Genomic DNA, 13,042 nt, shown 5'->3' on the forward strand with positions numbered 1-13,042 from the left:
TCCTTCTTCTCCTCTGCTTGGCTAATGGTAGATGAGGGGAACCTTCCAAAGGCTTCCCACCAGACCAGAGAGGGGCTGCCTGGTCCTTTGTGAGGCTACCCATTGTTTGGGACCCTGGGGAAGAATCTGTCCCTGCCCCACCCTCCTCTTTTTTAACTGGGATGCCTGGCAGATTGCTCAGTTGAGGACCATTAACTGTGGTGGATGCATTAGCCCACGTTTTCAGGAGGAAATGTATGCCTGAAGTTTATTTGTTCAACTATCTACTTAATAAGAATGTTGATTAGGAAGAAGAAACTTCATTTCCCCCCCTAACTTATCAAGGTATTATGTGGCAGTGACAGAAAAATTAGGAAATACCAAAGAAAAATTAGCAAATAGAATTGTGCACATAAAAGAAAATTAGTTCTCCTTAATGTTGTCACCAGGCAAAAGAATGGTTAACATTAATCCATGCTCCAGGCATCGCCATTGATGAACAGCTCTGTTTACCAGTCATGTGGACCAGAGTTATAACTCTGGCCTTCCTACTTGTTAATTACATATGTCTTGGGCATCTTAGCCTTTTGGCAGCTCAGTTTCCCAACAGCAAAATGGTAATAGTGGTAGTTCCTGCCTCATGCTGTGGTCCTGAGGATTTGAGAAGATTTGTAAAGGTCTCAGCCCGGTGGTGGGCATGATTATGCTTGCCAAATGCTAGCCATTATTATTAGAAATGGTGGCAATGCAAAACCTTGCTGCATGGGCCTGGCGCCCAGACTTCTGTTGCAATTATCAATGCAAGCAATACTGAGTATGTCATGCTTTGTCATTCCAGGACACTGAATTGTGTCCACTGCTTCCCATTCAGGACCTGAAACTTCTAGTAAGGTGACCAGGTTGTGATCAAAGTTCAGAGACTAGTAGGCATCCTGCTCTTTCCCGGCCTGGTCTCCACTGGGGCCAAATATTGATTCAGAGGGCCAGGAGAGACTCAGTCACAGTAGACAAGACCCTTGCCCTCCTCCCGAGCATGTATCTGCTCGCCTGCATTCATCACTGTCCCTGGATCCTTCTGGAAGTTTCTAGTGTGAAGATACAGATTCGGTCTGACTCAACATTCAAACAGAACTGGTTTCCCAGTAATCAGTCCCAGAAGTACACTGACTTCCTTACCCTTTATAAGACTTTTAAATATAAGTGCAGAAGCGAAATACTAATGTCCGTGAGTGGTTTTGTTTTGGGTGCCTTTTTGGGATGTTGTTTAAAACGGGGGTTCCCAAACTCCGGGATCTAATGCCTGATGACAAATGTAATAACAATAGAAATAAAGTGCCCAATAAATGTTATGTGCTTGAATCATCCCCAAACCGTTCCCTCCTCTCCCCTCCCTGGTCCATGGAAAAATTGCCTTCCACAAAATCGATCCCTGGTGCCAAAAAGGTTGAGGACCACTGTTTTAAAAAATCGGTTTGCCTATGGGTGTGAAATACACAGTTAAGAAGAAATGACAGGATGACAGGTTCGATTTCAGAGAGTGGGCTGTGGCGAGCTGTGTCTCTGCACGTTGTCTCTGTATCTTTCCCCAAGGTCTAGAGATTCTGGCTGTTTCGTTTTGAGAGTTTGTGTTCTCAGTTGTGTGCAATCTCTCTGCATAAGTTCATGTTCAACGCAGTGCTCTTTATCTCTTGCAGCATCTTGGCTGCTGGAAGGATAAATGAGTTTTTCCTCGCTGTTTCTCACAAGCAGCGAACTGAGGTTCTTTCATGGTTTGTTTTCAATACCTGCCACTCCTGCAAAGGGAGGAGAAATGCTTCTTGAGGTTTCCCGATGATCACTGAGGCATAATTCTTCTGAAAAGAAAACTTGGCACCCGGAAAGCAATTTCAGGAGAGAATACTTTTCCACGCCATTCCAAGTCTTGTGGCATGGTGGGGTGAATGCTTTCTGGCAGGGAAACTGGAGTAAAGAGATGGGCAAGGATGTTTAAGGGGGCCTGGGTTCGGAAGGGAGGTCTGGGAAAGACCGAGGTGACCCTAAACATATATACTCCAGGTGCCTGAGGAAATGATGAGGAGCTACTGCAGTCCACGCCAGCACACACTCTTGGCACAGAACTGAGCTTGTTTTTTCTTTTTACTTTGTGACTACACCGTGTGGCACGTCGGCTCTGAACTTCCCCAACCAGGGATCGAACCCTTGCTCTCTGCAGTGGAAGCCCAGAATCTTAACCACTGGACCGCTAGGGAAGTCCTTGAGCTTGTGTTGTAAATGTCAGTTTAGATTTCTTTATAATTGACTCCCACTCCTCAATATTTAGGGCCCTGATGAAAGCTCTTTCTATGAGTCATGTCAGTATTTTTGTTGATAATTTGTGTGTGGTGTTTGTGTGTGTAGTGATTACTGGGCTGTGCAGAGATTTACTGAATTTATGAACATATTCTAGCGCTGTGTGTGTTCCTGACCAAGGTTCTTAAGGGACTGCAGCCTCATTCTTCTTAGCTGCGTCGGAATGGTTTGGACCAGGTGCTGAGAGTCTTTCTCCCTCTGCATGGGTTTTGTGGTGAAGGAAGAGAAGGAAAGACAATGGAATAGCATTTGCATGAAGTGTATAGGTAGTTGAATTCTTTAAAGGCCTCTAGAGCTTTGTGGTATTTATTACTAGGTTTCCTCATATTAATTCTGTTCCTTTGGTACCTCAGCCCCAGGCCCGGCCGGACCCAAGTTTTATACCAGGTGTTTCCTTCTGCCAGAACATTCCCTGAGGCAGATTGAGCATGTTAATGTTTCCTAAGTCAGACTTTCCAGCTCCTAATCATTGCAGAGCTCTTGGCAGACTTCCCTGCAGTCTTTATATTCACTATTTATTATTGAGGGTCTTCAACTTGGAGAATTGGATTCAGTCATGGTTTTGTTAGAAACAAGCCTTACTGTGGTTGGAATACCCTGAAATGAAAGGATGGATGGGGGAAAATGTGGCTGCATATGTCCTGCTTGGCTCGGCGAATTGCTTGCCTGTCACACACTGATTTAAATTTGACTTTTAAGTAGAATGCTTTGGAAAATTGAGCTAAGCCAATTCTCAGTGACTATCCCACCCCCCGTCCCGCCCCGAACATTTCTTTCCTTCTAATAATGTTGCATATTTTACTTTGTCTAGGATTCTCAAGAAAGACATGTCTGACAAGATGTCTAGTTTCCTACACATCGGAGACATTTGTTCTCTGTACGCCGAAGGATCGACAAATGGATTTATTAGCACCTTGGGGTAAGAGCACCTGGTTTCTTGTGTGGCAGGGTTTGTTTAAGCCATCAGAACATCACCTTCAACACGGTGATTTTTCTAGGACGTGCATGTTCCCATTTTATTTGATTTTTCCAGCGATGGTTAGAATCACATATATCAGATCTCCTAATAGCCAGGTTTAACCTCTTATACAAAAATGCCATTTGCCCATCACTTCTGCAAGAGTGAAATCTCATCAGTTAGGACTTAATTCAGAGTTATTGTAATTGCCTCTTCTTTCATATGTCAGAGGGAAAGTGCACAGTGTATGGGATGAATGTTCATGTTAGTATTTACGGACCCCAGGGAAGTGCTTTCGCTTTGTAAAAGCTCTTATTTTTAAATGGTGGCTTGTTTGTTGTACAAGTAGAGACCAGAACGTCTCAGGTGTTTCTCTCTCTTCTTTGAGGCAGAACTTTTTCCGCTTCACATCGCTGTGTGCATCTGAAAGTTACAAATGGCATCAAGTTCTTTAAATCAGATTTCTGGTGTTCTGTTCTTTCTTCAGTTGTTTTTTCCCCCCAAGTCTGTATAAATACAGTCCCTAATGTATTCATTTGATTATCTTTTGCCTTCTTCTCCTCCTCCTATTGTCTGGAAGAGGAAATGAGAGGTGAATTAGTCCCGAAGGGCAGACACAGGCAGAATGGGGAGTGAAGGTGGTTATCTCTGTAAGGGTTGTACATGGTCTGTAATGTCTTTGCATGAAAAGGAGTGGTGGGTGGCATTGTGGTGTTTGGCAAGAGCTGGTCTCAAATGTGGGGGCGGGGGAGGAAGGCAACAATTTCTCTAAGAACCTCATTGTCACAGCAGCCAGAACCATCCTTTTAATCAGACTTCCTATTTAAAGTATGCTGATTCTGTGGTATTTTGTAAAGTGTATTCCCAGGCACTCATTCAGTCACTCCAGCCTCAAGGAACAAGTTATTTCAGGTAAAGAATTCTATAGCTCAGCTGGATCTCTCTGAATAAAGATTTTATTTTCAAAAGTCGTCCAATAAAAATGAGTGATCCGAAGCCTTTTTAAAATCTCTTTATACTAAAGACCCACCCTTCATAACATACCTTCTGTTGTGGTTCAGTCACCAAGTCGTGCCTGACTCTTGGAGACCCCATGGTCTGCAGCAGACCAGGCTGCTTTGTCCCTCACCATCTCCCGGAGTTTGTCCAAGATACCTTCTGTAGCTTTTGGCAGAGTCCTGCTGCCTGTGCCTCTCTGTTGTCCTTCTTTTCTTCTTGGCTGATTCCTTGCTTTTTCCATCTCTAGTTGAATCTTGCATCGTCTTATTTTTCTGCAATAGTAAGTAGCAGCGGTAACTCCCTATATGAATCCTGTCAGTGTTTATAGCTCTGTGCTATGTGCTGTACATCCACCATCCCTTTAATCCCCAGACAGCTTTTTACGTAAGTTAGCATTATCATTACTGCTATTTATGTGGGCAGAAATCTCTGAGCATCAGAGAGGTGAAGTCCCCCACCCAGGGTTTCATAGCTGCAAAGACTGAGAACTTAAGGACCAGTGCTTCTAACAGTTGCCCTTGGAGGGGCCAACTTCCCCTTCCCAGCTTGGCTGACCGCGCCTCTCTGGCTAAATTTGCTCACCCCCATCCTCACGGCCTGCCCGCAACTCTTATCTGAACACCTTGTTAAGCCTCAGGCCCACCTTATGCTCCATCTCTGGTCTGTGGCCCTAATTTCTTTCAATGGTGCCGCTGCCTTTCCAGTCACCTAGGCTCACTTCCTGTCACTTGCTGAATCCACTGTGCCAGCCCCTAAAATCTTAGTACCTCTTTTTCTTCCAGAGCATCTCCTCTTAGATTTCCTATGAGGTACAGAGCTTTGGAAGAGTTTTCCGTAAGTATTGTGAACAAATTGATAATAAGGTCTTCCCCTTTAACGTGAGAATGACCCCTCTTTTTTTTATATTAAGTTTTGGGCTCTAGTCTTTCCTTTAGATGAATATTTTATTCCCCTGGTTCTCTGCACATACTTGAGGTGTAGAAATGGATTTGGAAAATAAAGTTTGACCTCTTTTTCCTTCTCATATTTTTTACATTTATGGAGCGCTACTTGTGGATGACGATGAGTGACTGCCAATTTTTGTGGAATCAGCATCCAGTGCTATTTATGTAACCCAGTCCCATTTATATAGATGAAAGTTACCTCCAAATGGCTTTATTGACTCACTGAACTTTAAACTCACCTAGGGCCTTGGAAAGCCCAAGTGTGTGGCATGTAGTGTCAAGAGAAGTACTTCTCAATCACATGCGAAACTTGTGAAAATAAAGATTCTTGGATCCCGTCCTGGAACACGGCTTTAGTAGGCCGGGGGAGGATGGGCACTTGGTATCACTATATTTAAGAAACAAAAAGGCTCATGAACATCTCCCTACTTGGGAATCCATGAGACCAACTCTTCAATTTTACAGATGAGGACCCTGAGACCAGCGGGAGTGAAATGGTACAGTCCATGGCATGCTGCTAGCAGGTGGCTGAAGGCCATCCACAGTTCATTTTCTTCTAACCTAGACTGGGACCCTTTCTCCTACCCATACCTCCTTGTCTGAGAACTTGACTAATTTACCAAGCCCTACGTTGACTTCCAAGGCACGCCACCCCACTCCCCACCTTTATCCCCAGCTCCTGCCTACACATATTAGATCTGGTGGCGTTTCCTTATTTATACTTGGAGGGGCTCACGGTTTGTAGGGCTTTATGTATACACTCTCTGCTCTTGATTTGTGCATGAACGTTGAGGCTGTGACCACACGATCCCTCTTGTTAATGAAGGGAGCCTATGTCTTAGAGCCGAAGGAGGCAAGTTGCTAGTGGACTATTCTAGACACTTCAATTCATCCACTAAATAGATACTGAGTCCCCAGCCTGGTTAGGAAGTGTACTGGCCCTGGGTGAAGGGTGGAACCTTCTGGGTCACAAAGCAGGCAAGCTTTCTGCCCTCAAGGATCTTGTTAACCTAGTGTATCATTTGTGTTTCAGCCCAGTGAGATGGGGAGTGGCGGGGAGGGACAGAGGCCAGGCAAAGAGAGCTGGGGCAGGAAGGACCTGGGGACTTCATGAGAAGATAGGGACTCTGATTTAGGATCTTAAAAGATGTGTGAAAGAATTTTAGGATGTGTTGGCAGATTTTGGAAAAGAAGCAGTGAGTGTTAAGGCTGTTTATTTAATGGTAACTTGCCTTTAGGATAAGACATAAATTAATAGAAGAACCCTTGGAAAACCATATTAGCTGGTAGCAGGTTTTGTGACCACTTGAAAAATGAGCTAATCCTGCCTATACCAGTTCTAGGAACTTGGAAAAGTCATGTAAACTCCTCAGAGCTTCAATTTTCCTCATCTGTTCAAATAAAATTTTCTTTTTTTTTTTTTTTAAACAAATCAGTTCTTCTAAAGGCGTTGTACAAGTCAGATTGATCAGTTGGAATTTTAAACATGGGGTCTTTATATATAATTTGAGGCAGGCTATTTGTCTGTAATTTTGTGCACTTTCCCCACTAGTCCTTTTGAAGCTCCAAAGTCCTCTCTTACTCCCATGCTTGTGTATGTAGGGTTCCCTCCCCTTGAAAATGCTCCCTTCTTCTTCATCCTCCGCCTCTATTTCTGTCTCCAGTAGTTCCCAGTTTGACCTCTTCCACAGGCAGCTTCTCAGATAGCCTCAGGTGCAGTGAGTTTCTGGCTGTATTTTGTCCTCTTCTCTTAGAGCCTATAGGTTATATGCTCCTTGTCAGTTTGTCTTTCTGGCTCCTGCATGAACCAGCCTTGAGCTCCCAAAGGGCAGGGACCTGCCTCCCACCCATGTTCACATCCCAGGGCCTAGTTCGTGCCTGGCGTGGAGTGGGCCCCTTGGCTACCATTGCTTGGGTGCAAGGACCTTTTGCTGTGCGTCCGACCTGAGCTTCAGTACATGCTGAGCTTACACTGGGGCTTTCCAGGTGTCTCAGTGATAAAGAACTCGCCTGCCGATGCTGGAGATGCAGGTTCAATCCCTGGGCGGGGAAGATCCCCTGGAGGAGGGCATGACAACCCACTCCAGTATTCTTGCCTAGAGAATCCCAGGGACAGAGGAGCCTGGTCGGCTACAGACCATGGGGTTGTAAAGAGTCGGACGCGATTGAACATATATATGCTGTTACACACATGTTCAGGTCTCTTCTGGATGCGGTTAAGGGAAAAGAGCCACAGAAAACAGTAGCTTAATGTGTCCATTGCAGAAGCAGAGTCTTGGGCTCTTGAAGGAGGTTTCACTCTCTGGCTGGAGGCTAGGGCAGCCTAAGTTTTACATAGGAACAGCCCTGAGTATTTGAGTTTTGCCTAATTGCTTAGGGTTTTATTTTCTTAGACTTGGTTTGGTGCAACATTTATCTTTCTTCTCTTTGCAGCCTGGTTGATGACCGTTGTGTTGTGCAGCCAGAAACCGGGGACCTTAACAATCCACCCAAGAAATTCAGAGGTAAGTTGGGGACCATTCCGGAGTGGGTCCCTTGCCTCATTTGAAAATTCATGAAGTCTGTTGCTGTGTGCAGATATAGTTGTTGGTTTTTTTTTAAGTCAGTCATAGGTTTATTTGCCTACATATTTTTAAGATGTATGAGGCCAGTTTCAGGCTTTCTGAACTCTTAAAAGGCATAAATAAGTTCATTGTCAAGATCAGGAAGGCTTGTATTAGGACCTTCATTTTTTTTCACTTGAATACATGCTGGTAAGCACGAATTCAGTTTAAAGCCTTATACTTGTGTTTGAACAAGTAGGATTTATGGATTGAGTCACAAGGAACATGTGGTATTTCAGTGGAACTTGGTGTTCCATTGGGACCTTTGCTGTCCTTACATACCTCACCTTGGAGGCTATTACTACACTTAGCTTTTGAGTTAAAAGGCATAGATGGGGCAGTCTTCCTCCTGGTGGCCTTGACTATTGGCTTTCTTTAGGGACCTCTTGTGTTAAATGTCTTCCATGGAAGGTAGATTAGTGTATTGCTGCTGCTGCTGCTAAGTCGCTTCAGTCATGTCCGACTCTGTGCGACCCCAGAGACGGCAGCCCACCAGGCTCCCTCGTCCTTGGGATTCTCCAGGCAAGAACACTGGAGTGGGTTGCTGTTTCCTTCTCCAATGCATGAAAGTGAAAAGTAAAAGCGAAGTCCCTCAAATCGTGTCCAACTCTGCGACCCCATGGACTGCAGCCTACCCGGCTCCTCCGTCCATGGGATTTTCCAGGCAAGAGTACTGGAGTGGGGTGCCATTGCTTTCTCTTAGTGTATTGCAGGAGGTGTCTAAAATATAGTTGGTATCTTAAAATGAAAAACATTTTGTTGTTATTTTTTGCTGCTGTTGTAGTTAGCGCTTCTCAGCTCTGGCTACGTAGTAGAATTATCTGGGAGAGATATTAAATTATGTGGCTGCCCAGGGCCCCTCTCCAAACAAAGAATCTCTCAAGGTTGGGGGCTAGGCACTGGCATTTTTAGGGCAGTGATTTTTATTTACAGCCAGGGCTGAGAACCCAGTGGGTTAACTATTTGACTGATGGCCTCTGTCCCAGAGAGTTTAAACCTTGCTGTTTGCAGATTGTATCTTTCGAGTCATGACTTCTTTTTGTTCTTACGTGATTTAGAAACTGTTTGAGGTTTTTGAATAAAATCTCCAGAAATTAGAATAAAATAGGAGGCATTTGTTCAGATGGAGAGAAGCCATTTGGAAGGTGTTTGGCGTTGTGCTGCATCCAGTTGGCGTGAGGCTGCCAGGAGCATGTTTTCACCTGGGGGAGGGGGCTGGTGGGAGTCCGTTTAAGAAAAAAAATCACTAACATAAGCCTATACACTTCTGTTGCCTTTTTCTTCTCAGTTCCTGCTCCATGTCACCTTCCAAATCAGAATCCTGAACGCAGCAGAAAGATTTGATCCAATGATCATAATCCCATCACTCACTTGTAGAATTAAGCCTTTCCTTCTGAATTATATAATGTGCTGCAGTTTTACCATTTAAAAGAGCCAAGCATGAGGGACTCTGTGCCAGCATTGAGTGTGGCCACACTCATACTGTGCCGAGGGCTCTGCCAGCATTTCTAGGGGGTCTGCTCCCCCTGGGAGGGGATTGAAGCCCTCGAAGGTGGAGGTTTAGTAACTTGTCTGGAATCATAGAGTTGGTGATGGATGGAGTAGGAGCTGGGATTCTCAACTTGGGCTGAGAAATCACCCGGGGGACGTTCAAAAACACCCACTTTTGAGTTCCACCTCCAGAGATTCTCATTTAATAGGCATTTGAGATATTTTGAAAACTCCCTGGTTGAGTCTCCCTTGCAGCCTAGGTTATGAACCACTGCTCTTAGGGCCTGAGCTATAAACCCGTGGCTTTATTATGCAGCAGGAAGCTGGTCCACACAGTGCCTTTACAGGTGGGACCAAGTGGAAGTGATGTGGAGCCTATTGCCTGGGTCCAACGTGAGCTCCTATCTTATTCTGCAACCGGGCTCTGAGAGCTGGGAAAGGAAGCTGAGAAAGATGTTAGCATACTGTTTAAAGTTAACCAGTGGCTATCTGAATATAAGTTTAGAACATTAAAATAAACAAGATCATAGCCAGGGGAAGTCAGAAGAGATGTGTGTTTTCCTGGCACTAGAATAAAAGTGCCTGGTGCTTAAATGTATATCTGGTGGCCAATTGAAAGATTTTTTTTTTTTTTTTTTGAGATAAAAGTGACAGTCCTGTAGAGGCTATTTGCAAAGAACCAAACTGGCAACCCACACCAGTATTCTTGCCTGGAGAATTCCATGGACAGAGGAGCCTCGCGGGCTTGGGGTCGCAGAGTCAGACGTGACTGGGTGACTTTCACTCACTCAAACTCTGTTTATGGCCTGGCTTGGTTCCACCAGTGGTCATGTGACAGTGAGTTGATTTGTTGACTGTCTTTCCCCATAAATTAAAAATAAAGTGTTCTAGGTTGTGAGGTTTTTTTGTACTTGTGGGAAATCTGGTTCAAAACATGCTTTGTGGCAGGCCTTGTGAATGTAGGTCACGGCTGCCTAAATTCCTCGTGGTGAGTGGGAGGCCGTCTGCGCACAGGTGTGGGGCCCTGACCTATCTCCTGTTGCGGCCACTGGAAGGTCTCTTGCACCCTGGAACCTGGGCGATGTTTTCCAAAAAGCAGCCCTTCAATTGTGGTGTAGTGTTTGAAACATTTTTCTCTAAAATAGAAAGATGTTTCTTTTGAAAGGTATTACTGCCTTTCCAAATACAGATCTGTTTTGAAGGTTGAAGTCATTTTGATGTTTAGAAATGGTGCGTTGGGCAATTGGGTGGCATTTCTTGTCCATTTCCTTGCTGTACCAATGCACCCTGAAATTTACCAGTCACATATGGAAAAGTGAGATGCTGGCAAGTGGCTGGTTAAAATGATGGAGCCTTTACCTGAGCGATCAGCCAAGCTACACTTTGTCATTTGAGTTTGCTGTTGCTTCCCTGCCAAGTTACTTCCTATATTGAGAGCCATTTCCATCATAAGTAAATGGAAACCAAAGGCCTATTGATGTGTGTACTCCCTGTGGCTTCTGACTTGGGGTTTTAATTCTGGGAGCTTCTCTTGAAATCTGTAAACCTAGCAGTTAATAACGTAGGCTGCAGGATTGGGCTTCCAGGGTTCAAATCCAAATTCTGCTATTTCTTAGCTCTATGACCCTGGACAAATGGCATAACCTCTGTGAACCTTGCTTTTCCCGTCTGTGAAACGCGAGATGGTATTAGTCCCTTGCTCAAAAGGTTATTGTGACGATCCAATGCATGTTCCAAATTTAGTACTGATGGTCCTTAGTTAAGGGCTTGGGAAGCCTCAGTTACTCCTGTGTTTTCATTCCCAGTTCTCAGTACAGAGCCTGATCCTCATAGGTGGTGGCAGAAGGGACAGAAGCTGTATGTGAATAATGATAAGAGAATAATTATATATGGTTTGTCTTTTTGTCTTTAAATGCTTTGTGGGTAGCAGTGTGTACATGGACCACATGGGCCTGGATTCGAGGCCCAGTGTTCCATATACAAGCTGAGTGACCTTGATGGATTACTTAAATTTCTGAACTTATTTCTTTGCTTATGAAATGGAGGGAAAAGAATTCCTTCCTCATAAAGATATAGGAAGGAAGGTAATATGGCTAAGGAGCCAAACAGAGTACTTGGGTACATGAGGCTTGCTCAGGTGACTGGAAGCTGTTATTTTTTCACAGTAGATGCTGATGAGTTAAACTGTTGAACACACTTGCTTCTTTTGGATGAGTAAAAGTACACTTCCAAGTGAATTGCTTTCTTTGAGATTCCTTTGAATGTATCTCCTGCCCCTGACGTTGTTGTTGGTAGGAAGAAAAGATTGGCTGCAGCTCTGTTTCATGGAAGCCAAGGCATTTTCATTATCTGAATGAATTCTGGACCATGTCCTTGTCCTCTCAGTGATGAGAACTGATGTGTAGAATCATTCAATTAATTTAGTCCTTTTGTTAATGTGGTACCATTTTAAAGCGCCCGTGTCAGTGGAAGGTAAGGCAGAATCTCTCTTCTTCCTCATGGGGGTCATTTTGCCCATAGTCTGAAAATAGAGAAGGCAAACATCAGATTGAAACTGGGAATAGAAACTTTGTGGTTAGTGATTTCCTTTCTCCGGATTGTCTTTTCCTTTTCATTCCCACCCATCCGTTCCCTGTCCTAAATACGCTGGCATCTTCTACAAAGAGAAGATGGAAGCTAACAACCACTGTCCATTTCCATCCTAGAAGGTCTGCTCTTTTAAGTTGAACCTCTAGTGTTGTTGGAGTAGAAATAACTGGGGCTTCTGGGAAACAAGATCAGCTTTGGTGGTGATGATGACATTTATTGTGTAATCCCTTTTTTCAGATCGGGGAAATTGTCCAGTTCTTGCCCTCAAAACTTGATCTTCTCCATCTAGGTCAAGAGGCTAACTTTGACCTCATGTTCTTGATCTTGTACGGAGGCTATGCTATCAATGTTCCCAAGGTGTGAGAGATTTTTAATCTTGTAGCTAAACGGTTAGTTTTAGAAGAGAAGCTGTTTTGAATGGTAACTCAGAATTAAAGATGTGGGGAGGGGCTTGGGCAGGGAAAGGTGAGGAGAAAGGAAGCATTTCGATATTGTTTGGTGGTTCATATGAACTGGGGAAGAGCTCAGAGATCAGGCTGAAAGTGTGCATATTCTAGCTCAGCATCTCCCTTGTCCTCTGTATTTTCTCTTTCTCTCCTAATCAAAGTTGGTTTCAAGTGCAGTAATCCACTGTGTTAACGTGTTGTGAAAATGAGTCAAGCATTGAGGTCGTTCTGTGTTCCAGCTGCTGGCCTTGATGATGAAGAGAGGTGAGATGACTTGAACACAGTCTCCCTGGCTTTCAGGAATCTTTACACGTGTCACAGAGAAATAGACCCACATTATAAATAACAGTACCACATTATAAATAACACTAGGGACTTCCCAGGTGATGCATTGGTAAGGAATCCACCTGCCAATGCAGGAGATGCAAGAGACATGGCTTTGATTCCTTGGGTTGGGAGGATCCCCTAGAGAAGGAAATGAGAACCCACTCCAGTATTCTTGCTTGGAAAATCCCATGGAAAGAGGAGCCTGGTGGGCTGCAGTCCCTGGGGTCACGGAGAGTCGGACATGACTGAGCACATGTCACATCAACATTGATAGAGCATTTACATTGTGCAAGGCACTCCCAGTGGATTCTCTCTTTTAATCTTTGTAACCTTCCTCTGAGGTACAGATATGGGTGT

At 44.3% G+C, this 13,042-nt stretch overlaps 1 protein-coding gene across 7 annotated transcripts in view; it reads left to right on the top strand.

The window, feature by feature from the left end:
* ITPR1 (inositol 1,4,5-trisphosphate receptor type 1) overlaps window positions 1–13,042 on the top strand; it is a 346,469-nt gene that overhangs the window by 23,488 nt on the left and 309,939 nt on the right. For all 7 annotated transcript variants that reach the window (XM_043442077.1, XM_043442078.1, XM_043442079.1 and 4 more), the window contains exons 3-4: window positions 3,140–3,247; window positions 7,663–7,733. In XM_043442077.1, coding sequence (XP_043298012.1) covers window positions 3,156–3,247; window positions 7,663–7,733 — 163 coding nt within the window. In that variant the 5' untranslated portion in view covers window positions 3,140–3,155. The remainder of the gene's footprint in view (window positions 1–3,139; window positions 3,248–7,662; window positions 7,734–13,042) is intronic.

Source organism: Cervus canadensis, chromosome 22 (genome assembly GCF_019320065.1).
Source record: "Cervus canadensis isolate Bull #8, Minnesota chromosome 22, ASM1932006v1, whole genome shotgun sequence".
NCBI lineage: Eukaryota > Metazoa > Chordata > Mammalia > Artiodactyla > Cervidae > Cervus > Cervus canadensis.